Source organism: Megascapheus bottae, chromosome 7 (assembly GCF_031878675.1).
Source record: "Megascapheus bottae isolate mThoBot1 chromosome 7, mThoBot2.hap1, whole genome shotgun sequence".
NCBI lineage: Eukaryota > Metazoa > Chordata > Mammalia > Rodentia > Geomyidae > Megascapheus > Megascapheus bottae.
The window spans coordinates 54,761,523-54,780,374 of record NC_143515.1 but is presented as its reverse complement, the minus strand read 5'-3'; the positions used below and the strand labels follow the sequence as shown (position 1 = coordinate 54,780,374).

At 38.6% G+C, this 18,852-nt stretch overlaps 1 protein-coding gene across 6 annotated transcripts in view; it reads left to right on the top strand.

Moving 5' to 3' along the window:
- Plekhh2 (pleckstrin homology, MyTH4 and FERM domain containing H2) overlaps window positions 1–18,852 on the top strand; it is a 98,281-nt gene that overhangs the window by 26,718 nt on the left and 52,711 nt on the right. For all 6 annotated transcript variants that reach the window (XR_016536265.1, XM_090337041.1, XM_090337043.1 and 3 more), the window contains 9 exons: window positions 487–570; window positions 1,136–1,217; window positions 4,712–4,897; window positions 5,749–6,710; window positions 13,345–13,420; window positions 14,383–14,477; window positions 15,054–15,198; window positions 17,725–17,861; window positions 18,659–18,769. Coding sequence is in view for 5 of the 6 variants with exons in the window: in XM_090337041.1 (XP_090193167.1) it covers window positions 487–570; window positions 1,136–1,217; window positions 4,712–4,897; window positions 5,749–6,710; window positions 13,345–13,420; window positions 14,383–14,477; window positions 15,054–15,198; window positions 17,725–17,861; window positions 18,659–18,769 (1,878 nt within the window). In the remaining variant the exon portion in view is untranslated. The remainder of the gene's footprint in view (window positions 1–486; window positions 571–1,135; window positions 1,218–4,711; window positions 4,898–5,748; window positions 6,711–13,344; window positions 13,421–14,382; window positions 14,478–15,053; window positions 15,199–17,724; window positions 17,862–18,658; window positions 18,770–18,852) is intronic.

The following is an 18,852-nucleotide window of genomic DNA, read 5'->3' as shown; positions in this document are numbered from 1 at the left end:
TCTCCTAACCTCTCTTCTTACCTTCCTCTCTCCATCCTTCTCCACTCCTCTTCTTCCCCACCAATTTTCTTGAGAAAAGATCTCAAAATTGGTTTGGGGGCCGGGAGTGTGGTTTAGTGGTAAAGTGCTTGCTAGCCTGGTATGCAGGAAGCCCTAGGTTTGATTCTTCAGTACCACATACAAGAAAAAAAAAAAGCCAGACGTGGTGCTGTGGCTCAGATGGGAGAGGGATAGCCTTGAGAAAACCCAAGGGCAGTGCCCAATCCCTGAGTTTAAGCCCCAGCATTGGCAAAAACAAACAAACAAACAAAAACAAAACAAAACTGGTTGAGGCCTAATCTGGCCTCTGATCCTTCTTGTCTTCATACTAAAAGGTAAAGTATTAACTTGGAAGTAGGCTTTGAGTGGATTTTCTATGCATATTTTTTAATGTTCCAGACTACCATGTTTATATTTGAACTAAACAAACTACTGCTGTTATTTCAGAAACAAATACGAACACAAGAAGCTAAAATAATAGAAGAGAAAGCAGCTAAGATCAAAGAGTGGGTAACAGTTAAGTTAAATGAGGTATTTATTGTATGCTTTTTTTCGTTTCTTTACCATTTTTTTTCTGCTTTTGAATAAAGTCATCAGAATGTGATTATATTGAGTGAAACAAAAATTTTTGATTGACTGTACTGTGTTTAGATAAACTTGGGACACAAGCTTTTGTTTAAAACCCATTGTATTTCTAAAATTAAAAATAGCAATAGGCTCATGACAGTATAACAGCCTTATTCTAATTAGTTGGTTTTTATTTGAATTAATTAATCTTAAATAATTATAGAAATTACACGTATATATCATGAAATTACTGTGTTTAGTATCTGAGAATCACTATAGCTTGGTTTAAAATAAGTTCATAGTACAAAAAGAATGAGGGAGTGAAAACACTTAAAACTCTTCGTTCTGGTAAATATTGGTGATGTAATTAGATTGACAACCTATGCTGATAAACTAGTTCTTGTCATTTTGTTTTTATCTTACTGGAATGGAGAGTATTTATATATTAACATTTTCTAAATATTATAATTTATTAGTCCATTTTAGAAATGTTACTGTTATACAAGAAAATATCATGATTTTCTTTCAGCTAGAATTAGAGAATCAGAATCTTCGTGTGATCAACCAAAACCAAACTGAAGAGATAAAATTAATACAGACAAGACTGCAAGGTTGGCTTTATAAGATGTTATATTTTTTAGTCTTCTATTATTTAGATTTTGCTGGGTTTTTTTTGTTTTTGTTTTAGTTTTTTGCCAGTCCTGGGCTTGAGTTCAGGACATGAGCACTGTCCTTGGACTTTCTCAAGGCTAGATAGAGCTCTACCACTTGAGCCTCAGCACCACTTCTGGCTTTTTTCTATGTATGTGGTACCGAGGAATCGAACCCAGGTCTTCGTGCATGCTAGGCCACTACCACTAGGCCAAACTCTCAGCCCAGATTTTGCTGGTGTTTTAAAGATGTAAATATGAATGTCATATAAGAAGACATGATCATTAAACAAAAGGGAATTTATAAGCAAATGAGAAGACTAAGACCTAAGTGAATGTTGAGATTGAGAGAGGAAGGCATAAAGAAATAGAATTGAAGATGTACAGGCTTATCAGTTATGGTTTCTGCATAGTCAAGAAATCAAGATTAGATATTAATTTTGCCTCTCTTTATTCTGAGATTACATTTGTCCTCTATTTAGAACTATACTAAGTACCAGAGTCCAGCTTGCTGAAAGTATTATGTATTGATTTAGCTGAGGAGACCAAGGAATATATGCCAGTGCTTCTTGGTACCCTTTAGGTAACAATCTCTGATGGTGAGGACATTTTAGTCTTTTTCTTTTTTGCTAATCCCAAGGCTTGAAACTCTGAGACTGGGCACTCTACCACTTGACGCAAGCACCACTTCCTGCTTTTTCTGTGATTAATTGGAGATAAGCATCTCACAGACTTTCTTGCTCAAGATGTCTTTGAACCACGATCTTCAAATCTCAGCCTCCTGAGTAGTTGGGATTACAAGCGTGAGCCACCGGCACCTAGCCATTTTGGTCTTTTTAAGCAAGATGGTGCTGCATATGCCTGTTTACTTGAAAGAATTCAGAGAACCTTATGAAGCCAAATAGTGCAAGAATTTACATTAATGATAGATGCTTCAAAAACCCAAGTAGACACAGACTTTGGCCTTAGAAAGAGAATTAACTTTCAGAGTGCAAATCAGAGAATCACAGATTCAGGGGCTGCCTTGAACGCAGTCAGTGCAGTGCTAACTACACTGAGGACTTTCATGAGGGATGATTGGCCTCATACCTTTTGAAGGTGTCACTCAACTTGGCATTCTTTGACAGGAGCTATGGGTTACTTCTATGGATTCTTACATGACTGAGCTGGCAGTTAGATGGATGCAAATGCTACAGCTCAGTACACTCCTGGAATACCAGGATGCTAACCCATTCCCTGTTTATGTCTTCAAGATGAGAATTTTAATCCTGCTACATGACAGTATCCATTGGCCATCTGTTGATAACTCCATAATATCGGTAGTGAGATCAGCCTATTTTAAAACACATTTAGCTGGGTACATTGGCTCACATCTGTAATTCCAGCTACTTAGGAGAAAGAGATTTAAAGTTTGAGGCCAGTCCAGACAAACAGTAAGACACTATGTCAACTGGTAACCTGGGCATGATGGTAGAAACCTGTTAAGACACTAGGTGTGGGCAAGAGGATTAAGGCCTGACACTGACCTTGGATGAAATTAATAGCTGGAAAATAATAAAGCAAAATCAAATGTTAGAGTGCTTCCCTAGTAAGCATGAGGCCCTATGTTCAAACCTCAAGATTGCCAGAGAACTAAATAAAAATGGTATTTAAGGACAGGGTTGTAGCTCAGTGGTAGAGTGCTTTCTTATTATGCAGAAAACCCAGGGTTGATCACACACACACACACACACACACACACACACACACACACACACAAACACCATGGACATTTATATTTACTTATAGATTTTTTTCATAATTTTTGACTGCTTTTAAATATTAAATCCAAAGGAATAATGGGTACCAAGACATGTGAAAGGGTATCAGTGTATGTGAATTAATGCACCTTCTATCTGGCAAATATCATGTAACCCTTTTACTAATTACAATAAAAAAAATTAAAAAAAAATCCAAAGGAATATTTGCTACTCTTGAGATAATTCAGAAGGCTATTTCACAAGCTCTGGAGATCACTTATCATGATATACAATTAGTGCTAGGTAGTTTTTTTTTCTCTTTATTATATATGTTTATTTAAAAAATCATTGAAAGCACGAATTTTATTATTAGGATTTGTTCAATAACTTTTTGTGTGTAATAAAATGCTAATATTTTAGACAGAAGCAATAATATATATATATATATATTGTTGTTGTTGTTGGTGGTGGTGGTGGTGGTCAAGGGGCTTTAAATTCGTCTGGGCACTGTCCCTGAACTCTTCAGCTCAAGGTTGCCACCTTACCCCTGGGCCTGGGTACTGTCCCTGAGCTTTTCAGCTCAAGGCTACCTCCCTGCTATGTAGTATTTTTAAACTGCATAAACACAGTTTTTAAACTGTGCATAAACTTTTTTTCTGGAATTTTCTGTTATGAAGGAGATAATCTGTATCTTTGTTAAGATGATGGCACTACCCTTATGTGATTATTGAGCACTTGAAATGTGACTATTGGTGCATACCAATATTAACTTTTAAAATAGAATTTTATTATTATAAAGGTGTTATACAGAGGGGTTACCATTTCATGGTTTGGGACAGTATTACCCCTTTCTTTGCTTTCCAGTATTAACTTTTTAAGAAGTTTTACCTCTTTATTTATAACTGGGTTCTATTTTGAGAACTTACTGCTTTCAAAAAGATTAAGTCTTTTTCTCTCCATAGTTAAATATTGGGGCTTGAACTCAGGGACTTATGCTCTCTCTTAGATTTTTCTATTTAATCTCAAGGCTGATGCCCTACTACTTGAGTCACACCTCCACTTCCTACAAAATAGATTTGCATTGATCAACCTTTGGGCTCCTGTATTAGTTTACATTAGTAAAGGTGAACTTCAGACTTTTTCATGGTATAGTGATTTAGAGCTGGGTGTGGTGGCTCATGCTTATAATCCTAGCTACTCAGGAGGCTGAGATCTGAGGATTAATGTTCAAAGCCAGCCTAGGCACTAAAAATTGTTGAGACTCTTATCTCCTATTAACCACTAGAAAACTGGAAGTGGTGCTGAGGCTCAAGGGGTACGGTGGTAATCCTGAGCTGAAGAGCTCAGGAATAGTGCCCAAACCCAGAGTCTCAGCCCCACAATTGACCAAAAAAAAAAAAAAAAAAGTGATTTAGAGGCTGGGAGTTTGGCCTAGTGGTAGAGTGCTTGCCTAGCATGCACCAAGACCCAAGTTCAATTCCTCAGTTACCACATACATAGGAAAAGCCAGAAGTGTGCTACAGTTCAAGTGGTAGAGTTCTAGCCTCCAGAAAACACAAAGACACTGCTCAGGCCCTAAGCTAAAGCCCAGGACTGGCAAAAAAAAAAAAAAAAGATTCACTACAGTGATTTATACCTGTTTTTATGTGCTTTGGCTCTGTATTTAAGAAGCTGCTATAAAAATTCAGATCTGAATTTTGATTAATGACCTTGCAGAAGTTCAAGGGAAGAAGTCATCCACTGTCACTACAACAAAGTCTTCAGAAGGACAACGCCTGAGCAGTTTAACATTTGGGTGTTTTTCTTCCCGAGCAAAGAGTCCTCCTCAAGCAGTCAAAGCTGATGAAATGGGCAAAATACCATCTAAAGAGCCTGAGTTTCTGGAAGGAAAGAACACAGCAGGTATTCATGGATGATAACAGTTTTTTATCTTTTTTTCTTTCTTTCTTTTTTTTTTTAGCAGTATTGGAATTTGAACTCCACTCTACCATTGGCCCTTGCTGGTATTTTTTTTTCCAGTTCTGGGGCTTGAACTCAAGGCCTGAGCACTATCCTTGGGCTTCCTCAAGGCTAGAGCTCCAGCTCTTGAGCCACAGCATCGTTTTTGGCTTTTTTCTATGTATGTGGTACTGAGGAATCTTTATGCCTGCTAGGCAAGCATTTTACCACTAAGCCAAACTCCTGGCCCACAAAGTTTGTTTCTTCAACTAAAGCTTTGTGTTTACCTTATGATACATTACAAATTTAATGGGAGAAGGGCTGTCATTTTCTTTGCTTATGGCATTATGGAACCAGACATGATTGTACATCCTGTAGTCCCAGGTACTCCCTGGGAAGTGGAGACATGAGAATCACAGTTTGAGAGCTGCCTGGGAAAGACTATTCTGTGGCCTTATCTGAGAAAACAAACTACAAGTGGAATAGACTAGTCTAGCTGTGGTAGAGCACAGCCCTAGGACTGCAGAAAGCAGTGGTTTGCTTCTTCCTCTGATGGTCAAAATTACCTATTTTACATTTTGTTTCTTTCATTATTTCTTTTTAGATTCATGTCTCTTATGTTACACCAACGTATTGGTTTGTAAAAAGCCTTTCAGTTTTGCTAGTTATATTGAAGTATTAGGGCTTTAAGTTTCATATCGAGTTTATGGCTTTATGTAAAGATTTTTTGAACAAGTCATAAGAAATTTCTGGTTTCTAAATGTAGCTGCATAGTGCCGTATGTATTAAAAGCAATATGCTGATGTATCTTCTAGTGGTAGACAGTGCTGAGAAGTCCACTGATAATCAAGTTCAAGAAATGAACAGAAGCCAGAGAACATTGCATGAAGCTCCTTGCAGCTCAGAACAGAACCGGAAAATGAGAACAAGCTTTGCGACAGATGGTGGCACATCCCAGAATTCCGGCGCGCCAGTGAGTGACTGGAGTTCTGAGGAGGAAGATGGGAGCAAAGGAAGGTGCAAGTCCAGACCCACATCCACCCTTTCCAGTCACACATCGGAGGAAGGTGCCCAGGGTGGCCGGATGGGAAGTGAAGCATATTTGACAGCATCTGATGACAGCAGTTCTATATTTGAAGAAGAGACCTTTGGTGTAAAGAGACCAGAACACAAGAAGCTTTATTCTTGGCAACAGGAAGCACAGTGGAAGGCTCAGAATAAACTTCTTGAAAAGGGAAATTCTGAAACAAGTAAGAAGGAGCAAGATAGTTCCTCAGATGAACTGAATAAAAAATTTCAATCCCAAAGACTGGATTATTCATCCTCTTCCAGTGAGGCCAACACTCCAAGTCCTATTTTGACCCCAGCTTTAACTCCAAAGTATGCTAACTCACTCCCTGGAAAAGGAGCACAATTAGCACCTTCGTCATACCTGCTGTCCCCTAAGTTAAGGATTCCTAATGTTTTCAGTTTAAGTGTAGCACTCACCAAAAGACACTTAAGCCAGCCACAATTAAGTTCTGACAGGATGTTTGGTACAAACAGAAATGCCATAAGCATGATACGACCACTGAGACCTCAGGAAACGGATCTTGATCTAGTTGACGGTAACAGTGCAGAACATGTAGAGAATATGGACACAAGCTGTGATGACGGATTATTTACCTATGAGTCTCCGGAATCTCCATGTTTAGACCACCATGAAGCCAAGGATTTGGCAAAGAAGGCAGCATGCAGCAAACCTCCCACTCCTCCCCTGCACCGCTTTCCCTCTTGGGTAATTATATATTCCTCTGTACAAAACATACACTGTGGTTTATTTTTCTCAGTGCTTGTCAGCTTTTACTTTTTCTTCTCTATTTCTCTTAAAATCCAACATGGTTCTGAAATTTTCCAGGTCAGAATTCAATGTCTCTATCTCTTCTCCCATCCAGTTTTCTTTCTTGAGAAATAAAACACATGGGAGAGCAAATTATTAATATATATATATATACATATATATGGAAATGAGTGTTTCTGGACTTTAGCTAGATTTATTCACCCATTGTCCAAGGTATACTAGACCATTCTAGGCTTCCTCCTGTGAGATGGTGTTCCACTAAAAAAAACATCTGGAGAAACAGACCAGCTGGTTTCCTAGGGGAACCAACTCTCAAGAGAAAGGCGAGAGGAAAGTGAATGACTCTGCATGCTTGTTCACTGTTTTTATATAGAAAAGCTACTGGATTTTGAGCACTTTTATATTCTGATACCTTTCCAGAGGTATGTATCGGTTCAAGAAGCTGTTGTTGTTGTTGTTTTCAGGGAATCTGTAAGTATAGGCTCACACCAGCAGCAAATAGGACTTCCTCCTTCTTACTTGAATCTATTTCCCCTTCTTTATTGCTCTAGCAAGAAATTCTGGTACCACAGAGTCATTTCTAACTCTAGGGAAAATGATTTCAGCTTTTCTCCACTTAATGTTGGCTAAAGATTTGTCATATATTGTCTTTATTATGTTTAGATAGCTTCTATTTCTAGCTTCTTCAGAACTTTTACCATAAATAATGTTGAGTTTTGTGAGAGATTTTTATTCTGTATTGAGATTAGGTGATTTTTGTCCTTGATCCTGTTCATGTGATATATTTATTGATTTACATATGTTGAACCACCTTTGCATCCCTAGGATAAAGCTAGTTTGATTATATTATATGAATTTTTTCCTATGTTGTTGAATTTTGTTTGCAAAGATTTAACTGAGAATTTTTTCATCAGTGTTCATTTCAATTGGTCTATAGTTCTCCCTTTGTTTTTTTTTTCTTTTCATCTCTGCCTGGTTTTGGAATGAGTGTAATATTTGCTTCATAGAATGAGTTTTGTAAAGTTCATGGAAGACTTTGAGGTGTTAGTTCTTTTTCACAGTCAGGGAATATTCTTCCATGAATCCATCTGGCCCTGGACTTTGTGGAAGATTTTTTTTTTTATGCCAGTCCTGGGCTTGAGCTCAGGGCCTGAGCACTGTCCTTGGACTTTATCAAGGTTAGAGCTCTACCACTTGAGCCTCAGCACCACTTCAAGCTTTTTTTTCTATGTATGTGGTGCCAAGGAATCGAACCCAGGTCTTCATGCATGCTAGGCAAGCACTTTAACCACTAGGCCAAACTCCCTGCTGGAAGATTTTTTTGATTAATGCATCAGTTTCATTAGCTGCTACAGCTCTGTTTAAATGGTTTACAAATACTCTTGGTTCAGTTTCAGTGAGTCAATTTATGTCTAAAAATGTATCTATTTCTTCTTGATCTCCATCTTTTTTTTTTGTCAGTTGTGGGGCTTGAACACTGGGCTTGGGCGCTGTCCCTGGGCGCTGTCCCTGAGCTCTTAGGCTCAAGGTTAGTGCTCTACCCCCTGAGCAATAGCACCACTTCCAGTTTTCTGGTGATGAATTGGAGATGAGTCTCCTCAACTTTTGTGCCCGGGGTGGCTTTGAATCATGCCTTAGATCTTAGCCTCCTAGTACCCAGGCTTATAGGTATGAACCAACCAGCTCAGCTTCATTTTATTTAGGTATAGGTTTTCACAGTATACCTTCATAGTCCTTTGAAGTTTTTTTTAGCATTTGTTGTGAAATTCACGTCTAATTTTATTCTTTTGGTTAAATTAGCTACAGGTTTATCAGTCTTATTTAGTTTTTCAAAGAACCATTTTTTTGTTTCATGGTTTATTTGCATACTTTGTTAGTCTCTTGCATTAATTTCTGCTATAATAGTTACTGTTTCTCTCCATCTGCTATTTTGAGGTTTTGTTTGTTCTTGTTTTCCTGGAAGTTTGAGTTGCATCATAAGGCTATTTATTTGGACACTTTCTCATTTGTATGTTGGTCATTGGTGGTATCTTTATTAAAACCAAAAAACAAACGATGTTCAAGAGATCTAGTTATGAGGTATGTGTTTAGGTAGTGAGAATTAATTAGCAATGGAGAAGCAATTATAGAAGACAACATGAATAAGAGTCAAGTTTTAATTGTAAATAGAAAAAAGTTTGCATAAATGGAAAGGGACTGTAGGAAAGGGGGATACTGTGATTTGTAAAAGATCAGTAGCTGGGCGCAATGGCTCACTGCCTGTAATCCTAGCTACTCAGGAGGCTGAGATCTGAGGATTGCTGTTCAAAGCCAGCCCAGACTCTTATCTCCAACTAACCACTAGAAAACAGAAAGTGGGGCTGTGGTTCCAGAGGTAGCCTTGGGCTGAAGAACTCAGGGACAGTGCCCAGGCCCAGAGTTCAAGCCCCATGACTCACACAAAAAAGTGCGGGACTAAAATGCAGGTATGCACCATTCAGGCATGGTGACTACAGAAAAAAGAGAAACACATGCAATATTAAATGGGAGGAGTTAACAAGTTTATGCTAGAATGTAGAAAAGGAAAATGGCTTTTATTCCAATTTACAGAGAAGAAAAACAGTAAAACAAGCATAACATGCAAACCAAAATAAGAACAAAGACAAACAGATGTAAGTACAATAAGTTGTTATAAATAAAACAAGTCTCTGTATCTTTATAGATAGACTTCTGTCAAGGGTATATAGAGGCTGCTTTCAGTCTGGGTGTGAGGGCTTCTCTCAGAAGATCTCGTGGGGAACAAGTCTCCAGAGTCCAAGTTGATCACTATTCCTCACCCTCTGTTTGTTTGGCACAGCAGGAGGTTGTAAAGCTGCCTTTCGTCTAAGTGTCTGCACAGTTGCTTCTAATGCTGGATTTTTCTTGAGCTGTTTCTAATGCTCGATTTTTCTTGAGCTGCTATATCTTGACAGCAAATCCGCGGAATGGGCTGGGTTCCTGGGATGCTGCAGCTCTTTCTAAGGTGGGAACTACAGCTGCCTCTCAGGTACCTGTTATCTGCTTCAACAGGAACCCCTACGTCTTTTTTCTGGTACTGCCACCTGCTGGGCTTCTAAGCTGCAGCATTGCAGCATGGCTTCCTGAAGCTAACATTTTTTTGTACCTCCCTATTGGACACTCTTCCCTCTATTCATTTATATTCAAGTCTGTCTGTCTGTCTGTCTGTCTGTCTGTCTGTCTTTCTTTTCTATTTCTCTTTTTCTTTCTTTTGCTTTCTATTTCTTTCTCCTTCCTTCTCTCTCTCTCCCTCCTTCCTTCTTTTCTTTCTTTTTTTTTCTCTTTCTTTCTCTCATTTTCTTTTTCTTTTTCTTTTTTGCTGGTCCTGGGGACTGAACTCAGGGCCTGAGCACTGTCCTTGGGCTTTCTCAAGGCTAGAGTCCTTCCACTTGAGCCACATCACCACTTCCAGCCTTTTCTATATATGTGGTACCTAGGAATCGAACCTGGGTCTTCATGCATGCTAGGCAAGCACTTTACCACTAGACCAAACTCCCAGCCCCTCATTTTCTTTCTTTTTCTTTCCTTTCTTTTGCTCTTTCTCTCACCTTCCTTCCTTCCCTCCCTCCTTCTCCCCCTACTCTTCCTTCTTCCTTTCCTTTCCTTTTTTTTTTCTTGGTCCCGGTCCTGGTCCTGGTCCTTGTTCTTGAACACAGGGCCTTGGTTCTGTCTCTGAGATTCTTTCTCTCAGAGCCAGTGCTCTACCATTTTGAGGCACAGCACCACTTCTGGTTTTTAGGGTGATTAGTTGGAGATAAGAGTCTCAGGGATGTTCCTGCTTGGGCTGGCTTTGAACTGTGATCCTCAGATCTCAGCCTACTGGGTAGCTGGGATTACAGGTATGAGCGACCAGCACCTGGCTTTATATTCATCTTCTATAGCGAAGTGTCCTATGGGTTGTTAAGCTGCTATAGCTTCTTGTCTCTGAGTTCCCAGGGAAAAGCTTCTAAGATGGAAACCCTCTGTAGCTCTCTGGAATATGAGGGGAAGTAGAATGTCTTAGTTCTTCCATTGCAGCCTCTTACAGTGAAATTAGTTATTGCCATCCTGTTGCTGGTACTGGCAATAAGACTTACAGGTTATGTGTTTTTCCTTCAGCTAAATTTGGCAATCCTTTGGAAGGACCACCTGATTGTACCTGGTATTGCCATCTCTGGTTACTCTGCTTCTAGCTGGGATAGCTGGGTACTGGCTCCAGACTCTATACTACTTTACTACTTATGTGATTGCTTCTCTACAATTTCCTGGGTCCTGGCAAAACTCCTTGTGATCTCTCCTTTGTTCTGTTCTTTCTTTCAGAATCTAGTTACTTTGGTATCATCAGATTCTTCTTATTCTCAGAGTGAAAGTGGTAGTTACTTTAAATCAATCACCTTGTCCTGCCTCCCTTTTTTTTTTCTTTCTCACTTTTTTTTGTCGGGATAATGTATAGAGGGGTTACAGTTACATTCATCAGGTAGTAGGTGCATTACTTCTCACACATTGAAACCCCTTCTCATGTTATATCCCCATTTCCCTCCCCAATCATTTTGTTTCCCCCCTTCCCTTTCCTATTTCAAATGAGCAAATAAATGTATATACAATATACCAGATAAAGTCAGAAACAGCAACAATGTGAAATTAACCAAAGGGCAAAAAGAGAGAAGAGAAATAACATAGTACCTTAAGAACAACAATCACACAAGATAAAGCTCTTGTTTCCATATTCTAGAGATCCTTTCATTTAGTCTCATCTTCTATGACCTTATGTACCTAGGTTTTGACTGCCTCCCTTCTTAACTGTATATTTTTGTTGGTGGTTGTGGGGCTTGAATTCTGAGCCTGGCCACTGTCCCTGAGCTCTTCACTTTACCACTTGAGCCACAGCATCACTTTTAACTGTATTTTTAAAGTGAATTGGTCTTTTGGATTTAAGTTTTCCTGCACTTATTGGCACAATTTAACTTTCTGTCTTTAGAGAAACATCTGACTAGCAGGATTTAAAAATTTTTTTGGTGTCATGTTCTTTCACTAGTATTTTGTTGTTGGTGGTGGTGGTGGTTGTGGGACTTGAACTCTGGATCTGGATGTTGCCTGTGAGCTCTTCAGCTCAAGGCTATAGCCCCAGACACAGTGCCACTTCTGGTTTTCTGGTGGTTAATTGGACCTTAGAGTCTCATGGACTTTAGCGCCTGGGCTGGCTTTGAACTGTGATCCTTAAATCTCAGCCTCCGGAGTAGCTAGGATTATAGGTGTGAGCCACCACAACTGGCTTCACTAGTATTTTTCACTGCCTAATTTTAAGCAAACTAGGACAAGCTATATTTTCCTAGTATAAAGTTAGACTTGGAGATAAAACTGCTGTTATTTGTTTTCAAGAGGCTATTTCATTTCAATATTCACATGAAACAAAATTTATCATGAAATTCTGGAGGGTACAAAAATGTGGAAGTTAATGGTATATGATTCTCTGGAATTCTAATCATGTTACTTTTTAGGCAGTGAGAAGTTCAGATTTTTCCTCTTTTATTATGTTCAGATTTTCAGAGATTTAGGTTAGGCTTTCAAGTTTGTTTTACTTGGCAAACCATTATATTGCTTTTTATCCCCTTTCTCACTTCTTTTCAGAAACTGTTTAGTGGTATTGCTTTTCAAAAGCCTTCTAGCCAAGTAGGAAGTTTTATCTCTGCATTTCTTATGTATTTGCAGGTTTCAAGGAAAGAACATGTCCCATTTGCATAAATTAAGGCGTTACTGTAAGGCATGGTCTATCCTTAATGAATTGGGATATCATTGAAAATATAGTAGCCATTCTAGAGGGCAAACATATGATTCATGATTCAGCAGTATCTCTGATAGTACACCTTAAAAATACGTGCTTGTGCTCCAGAGTCTCAGCTCAGCCTACTTAGTCTAGATCAGACACATTGCAGAAGGGTGATCTAGGCTGTGCATTAGAAACCCGTCTTTTTTCATGTGCAGAGCTAATACCCATTTCACAAATCATTCTCAGAGAAGAAGGGAAAATTAAATAACTTTTGGCATCAGATTGTACTGTCCATTTATTTATTATTTTCAAGTCGTTTATTATTTGCTTTCAGGTACTTGAGTATGCTATGTGATTTCTGACTTCAAGTTCTGTCTTTTTCTTTAGTCATGTTTCAGAATAGTAAAGAAGATACTTATATGTAATTAGTCATGGTGAATGATTTCTGATTTACTATTACAGTCATTAAAGGCTTTGCCTTTCTTTTTCCCCCTTTAACCACAGTGTAGAATGGAATAATATTAAAGATGATATAAATCCACAGACACTGAAAAAACTTCCACTTACTAGTATCCTATATCATCAAAATAATTTTAAATGAGTGATAGATAAATGGGGGAATTTCTGCAATATTATTCACAATGGTGTTTTACTGGCATTGATGAATTTAATAATACTTTATTCCAGTGAAGCAAATGGAAAGAAGATGGAAAAACATGTATTGAAAATATCTTTTCAGTTTTTGTTTTATGCTTTAAATTTCCTTTAAAAATCCTTTTTTTACATTAGGAAAGCAGAATTTATGCTGTAGCCAAATCAGGAATTCGAATGTCTGAGGCCTTGAATATGGAGAACCCTAATAAAAGTAAGTGCCTTTACATGTCCCACTGTAGGGTGAACCTTGAGGAATTTCTGCTAAGTGTCAGCATAATAGACGTATGAACGCCAGGAGTTTGGCCTAGTGGTAGAGTGCTTGCCTAGCATGCCCAGGTTCAATTCCTCGATACCACATACATAGAAAAAGCCGGAAGTGGTGCTGTGACTGAAGTAGTAGAGCTCTAGCTTTGAGAAAGCCCAAGGACAGTGCTCAGGTCCTGAGTTTCAAGCCCCAAGACTGGCAAAAAAGATAGAAGAAAAATAACTTATTATCCAACTTAAATAAAGTAGCCTAAAGATTTATAGAAACAATGTATAATGCTAATTACTGGGACTGAGGAGAGAGGAGAAAGGGACTTGTGGTTTAATGGGCTAGAATTTCACATTTACAGGTTAAAAAATTCCAGACATCTATTTTACAGCAGTGTGAATGTACTTGTAAATAATGACTGTGTCCTTAAAAATGATTAAGACAGTGGACTGGAGGTGGAGCTCAAGTGGTAGAGCATCAGCCTTGAGTGAAAAAGCCAAGCAAGAGCAGGAGGCCCTGAGGTCAAGCCCCAGCACAAGAAAAACAAAAAACACCTAACAGGACTTTAGTCAAAGAACATTCCAACAGGTATTAGTCAGTCTCACTGAATTATTGAATCTGCACAGTCTGAACTACGTGTGCATGAAGATACTAAATAAAAGCTGTGATTCTTGCTGAGCGTTTATAGCTTAGTTTGGAAATGTTATGAGGAAAGAATTTGAAGAAATAATAAGCTGTGTAAAAAAAGGTGTATGTCACCCTATAAGTGCCAGAAAGTAGACTGAATGACTGGTAATGTTGTGTGTTCACACAATTTTCCTTTAATTAGAAACATTGATAATTCATAGTCCTCAGAAATAGGCAACTATGCTAGTTAGAAACACTGTTGTTTGGCTTTTCAAAATGTCTTTCTGTTTCAGATTCTGCTACCATGCTTTCCTGTACTACATCAGGACTTTATACATCTCTGATATACAAGAATCTGACCACTCCAGTCTACACCACGTTGAAGGGGGTAACACATCAGTGTTTCTTAAACATGTGGCTTTCTTCCTAAACTTTTTTCAAAGCTCCACATTCCTCCACATTCCATTCTTAACATTTTGTACACTCTCTGTAGAGAGTTTTAGAAGTTCACGTTAATATATCATAAAATGGTGAATCGAAATGGTCTAGAGAAGTTATTTATTCTCCTAGCTGTAGAGATCTGCATATATTTTCATAAGGTTTCTACTCACCTGTGCCCCAGGCTATTAATTGTTTAAAGGAAACATACTATCGATATAATGGGGACTTGAATGTACAAAAATCTTTGTATCCATGCCAGGGTCCCCTTCCTTGCCAGATGTTAATTAAAATGAGGACTGGCAAATACTGACAACCTTGTTTTGTCAGGAATCCTTTCTAATTAACAAATTCCTCGCTAATTAGAATCTAGGGTTTGACGACATGACTCATAGGCATATAATATATTATGTATTTCTTTAAAACTTTTCAATTCAATGACTTAACTTTCTGTAAAACATTTCATGTCTAAAGAGAAAGGTAAATTTAGAGATAGATATAGGAAAGCTGTACTACTTCTCTTTAGAAAGCAACCCAAATAAGCAGCAGCCCTTTCCTGGATGAATCCTCTGGCTCCGAGGAAGAGGATAGCTCCAGGTCCAGCTCGAGGACTTCGGAATCAGACACACGCAGCCGAGGTGGGCCTGGCAGCCCCAGAGCCATGAAACGAGGTGAGGGAAAAGTTTGGGTGGGTTTGAAAAAAAAAAGAATCAAAAGTACCTGCTTCAAATCATAGTGCTTCAAATAATTACTCTTGGCCTCAAATGTTTATAGTCTAGTCCTAATGTTCTACTTCATTCTCTGTGAACCCAAGTCTCATTACTATTATTATTATATTATTCATTGTCTTATTGTCTGCAGATGAGAGAGATCACTTTTCTGTGGAAATAAAGGGAGATCATGAACTTGGAGGTAGGGGTATGACTCAGTAGCCAAGCATTCACTCTGTGCCTGATCCCCAGCACTGCTCAGATCAAAGTCAGCTAGCTGGAATCTCTTATAGAAGGGTCAGTCCTCTGCTTCTGAGCTCTTTTTACTGTGGAAGCTTCCCTTCATCCTACTTTGGGAGCAACTGTTGGCTGCAGAGAGCTTTATAGCTTGAGGACTCAGAATTCTGATTCCAGTTTGCTGCACAGCCCTTCCAACGCCCCCAGTAAACAAGCATCTAAGCCCTTGAGTGGCTCCAAATATATCAGAGAGTGGTGGTCATGGGAGGAACAGAGTACTAAATTCTGCACGGGCTATCTGCTATGTTTGGTACTTATAGTCCTGTCTAGTAGTTTATGTCACTTTATGGGGGAAACGCTGTGGGAGTTTCATGGTTCAGAGGGTCTGGACTTGAGTCTTCAGTCCTGACTATTGGCAAACATAATCCAGGCTATAGTTCCCTGGAGTAGGTCTCCATAAGTTCAGACCCTGTCTTTTTTGTCCTGTTCTTCAGAGCACTTACTGTGTTTGTCATCTCCCTTCCCTCACAGCCTGCCCCCCATCTATGTTCCCTAAGGACTGACATATTTCTGTTTTGCTATCTGCTTTATCACTAGCACCTCAGACAGTACCAACTACTGACACACAGGTCCTGGGGATGATAGCCTGAGGTTTTCCCTGCCACATTTCCCCTCCTTAACGATTTGACTGTAGACAGATCCTGTCATCTCAAGGTTTTAGACAGTTTAGAGGATAGGACATTAGCTTGGTTGATCTCTGAGTTCCCTAATTTCTGCTTTCCTAGGAAAAATAAAGATATTATCACAACTATTACTTCTTTGAATCTAATAAGTAAAAGAGTAGTGTTACAAAAATAATATTGTCCTAATAAGCCATTAAATGTTAGAAAACATTTTGTTAAATTGCTGGATATTATAATGAATAATGATGTAAATCCTTGACTTCATTTCTTATTTCAAAATCTGTTAATTGTGATTTTGAAAATGTAGCTTACAAGTCATGAGTAGTTAAAACTACTGAAATAATGTGAAAGTTCCAATGAATTTTATTTTAAGTTGCTGGCATATCTTTAAGCTGATGTTTATATCTTTGTCTATTGCTTCTCTTTTATGATATATTTTTTAAAAAATATGAAAACTAGTAGCTTATTCAACTTCCATTGAAAATGCTATTGAAATCACGCATTTTTAGAGGGGTCTCTGAATTTGACTCAGGACCTCAGTCTTGCTAAGCAAATAACCTGCCACTTGAGTTATATATATCCCAGCTCTTTGGTTTTTATTTTGTTTTTTAGATAGGGTCTTCTTAACTTTGTCTGTGATGGCCTCAAACTGACCTCCAGCTCCAAGTTGCTGGGATTATATGCATGAGCCACCATGCCAAACACCTGTTGTTTTTTAATGTGGAGTTACTTTAAAAGTGTAGAGGCTGGGAATGTGGCTTAGTGGCAGAGTGCTTGCCTCGCATGCATGAAGACCTGGGTTCAATTCCTTGGTACCACATACACAGAAAAAGCTGGAAGTGGTGCCATGGTTCAAGTGGTAGAGTGGTAGCCTGGAGAAGGCTCAAAGGACAGTGCCCAGACCCTGAGTTCAAGCACCAGGACCAGCAAAAATAAGTAAAAATAAAAAAAAAGTTAAGGCTGGGAGCATGGCCTAGAGATAGAGTGTTTGCCTAGCATGCATGAAGATTCAGGTTTGATTCGTTGGTACCACATACATAGAAATAGCCAGAAGTGGTGCAGTGGCTTAAGTGGTAGAGTTCTAGCCTTGAGAAAGGCCAAGGACAGTGCTCAGGCCCTGAGTTCAAGCCTCATGACTGGCAAAAAATAAAAATAAAAAAATAAAATTGATTGTAGAACTTAAGTGGTTTAAAATGTGATTATGAAAGTCTTGGTAAATTAAAGTTAAATATTTGTTTGCCTATATACCAATGAGTGATTACAGTATTTTAAAGTTTTAATAAAAGGTCCATGTAGACTATTACATATGCTTTATATCCATAAACCTGGCTGTGGTTATAATCAAATCCTATCATTTATGTTTCTTTGACTTCCTTGGAGATTAGCATGACATTCCTAACTCTTTAGTTCTGTTTTCTTTAAAAGTTCTTCATGACCAAAAAATGAAAAATAAATGTAGTCTAGGGTGGCTTCTGATTTAGAAATATTTATATTCTGTAGGAGAACTCACAGATGTCATTTGGAGAGCCTTTTTTAATATTGACTTGATGCATTTCTGTTCCTCTAGGGGTGTCTGTCTGTTCAGTGGCTTCTGAAAGTGATTATGCTATTCCTCCTGATGCTTATGCCACAGATGCAGAATGCTTACAGCCAGAGCAGAAGCTTCCTAAAACCTGCTCATCTTCCAGTGACAGTGGGAAAAATGTAAATACTCAATGAATATATATACACTATATATACACACACACTATACACTCACACATACATACACACACACACACGCGCACACACACACACACACACACACACACACACACATATATGTAGTGGGTCTTGGAGCTTGAACTCGGCCTGGGTGATGTCCCTGAGCTCTTCAGCTCAAGGTTACCACCTTACTCTTGAGCCAAGCCCCATTTCCCGTTTTCTAGAGGTTAATTGGAGATAAGAGTTTCAGGTCCCTTTGTGCCTGGGCTGGCTTTGAACCTTGATCTTCAGATCATCTCAGCCTCCTGAAGAGCTAGGATTACAGGTGTGAGCCACCATGCTCAGCTTATTTATATTGTTTTTTTTTTGTCTATATACTCTATAGACGTGTTTTCTTTTTTTTATTTTTATTTTTTTATTGTAATTAGTAAAAGGGTTACATGATATTTGCCAGATAGAAGGTGCATTAATTCACATACATTGATACCCTTTCACATGTCTTGGTACCCATTACCCTCCCCCCCCACAGCCGTATATTGTTTTTATATGCACTCCAACACTTGGCCATAGGTGCAGTTCCAGATTTTTACTGGTTAATGGGAGATAAGAGTCTCTCAGATTTTTCTACCCATGCTAGCTTCGAACCTTGATCCTCAGATCTCAGCCTCCTGAGTTCTTAGAATTACAGGCATGAGCCATAGGCACCCAGCTTAAATCTATCACCTTTTAAATTAATTAATTAGAGCCTCTAAAAGGAAACTTGCAGTATTATTTTATAGTATATCCTTGCTGATTAGGAGCCACTGGAAAAATCTGGCTATCTACTAAAAATGAGTGGTAAAGTCAAGACTTGGAAGCGGAGGTGGTTTGTTCTTAAAGGTGGCGAATTACTCTACTACAAATCTCCAGTGAGTACAAAGTTCTTGCTATTTAAACTTGAATTCCTTCAAATATAAATAAAATTTCTTACTGATTTTGTTTCCTGTACTGC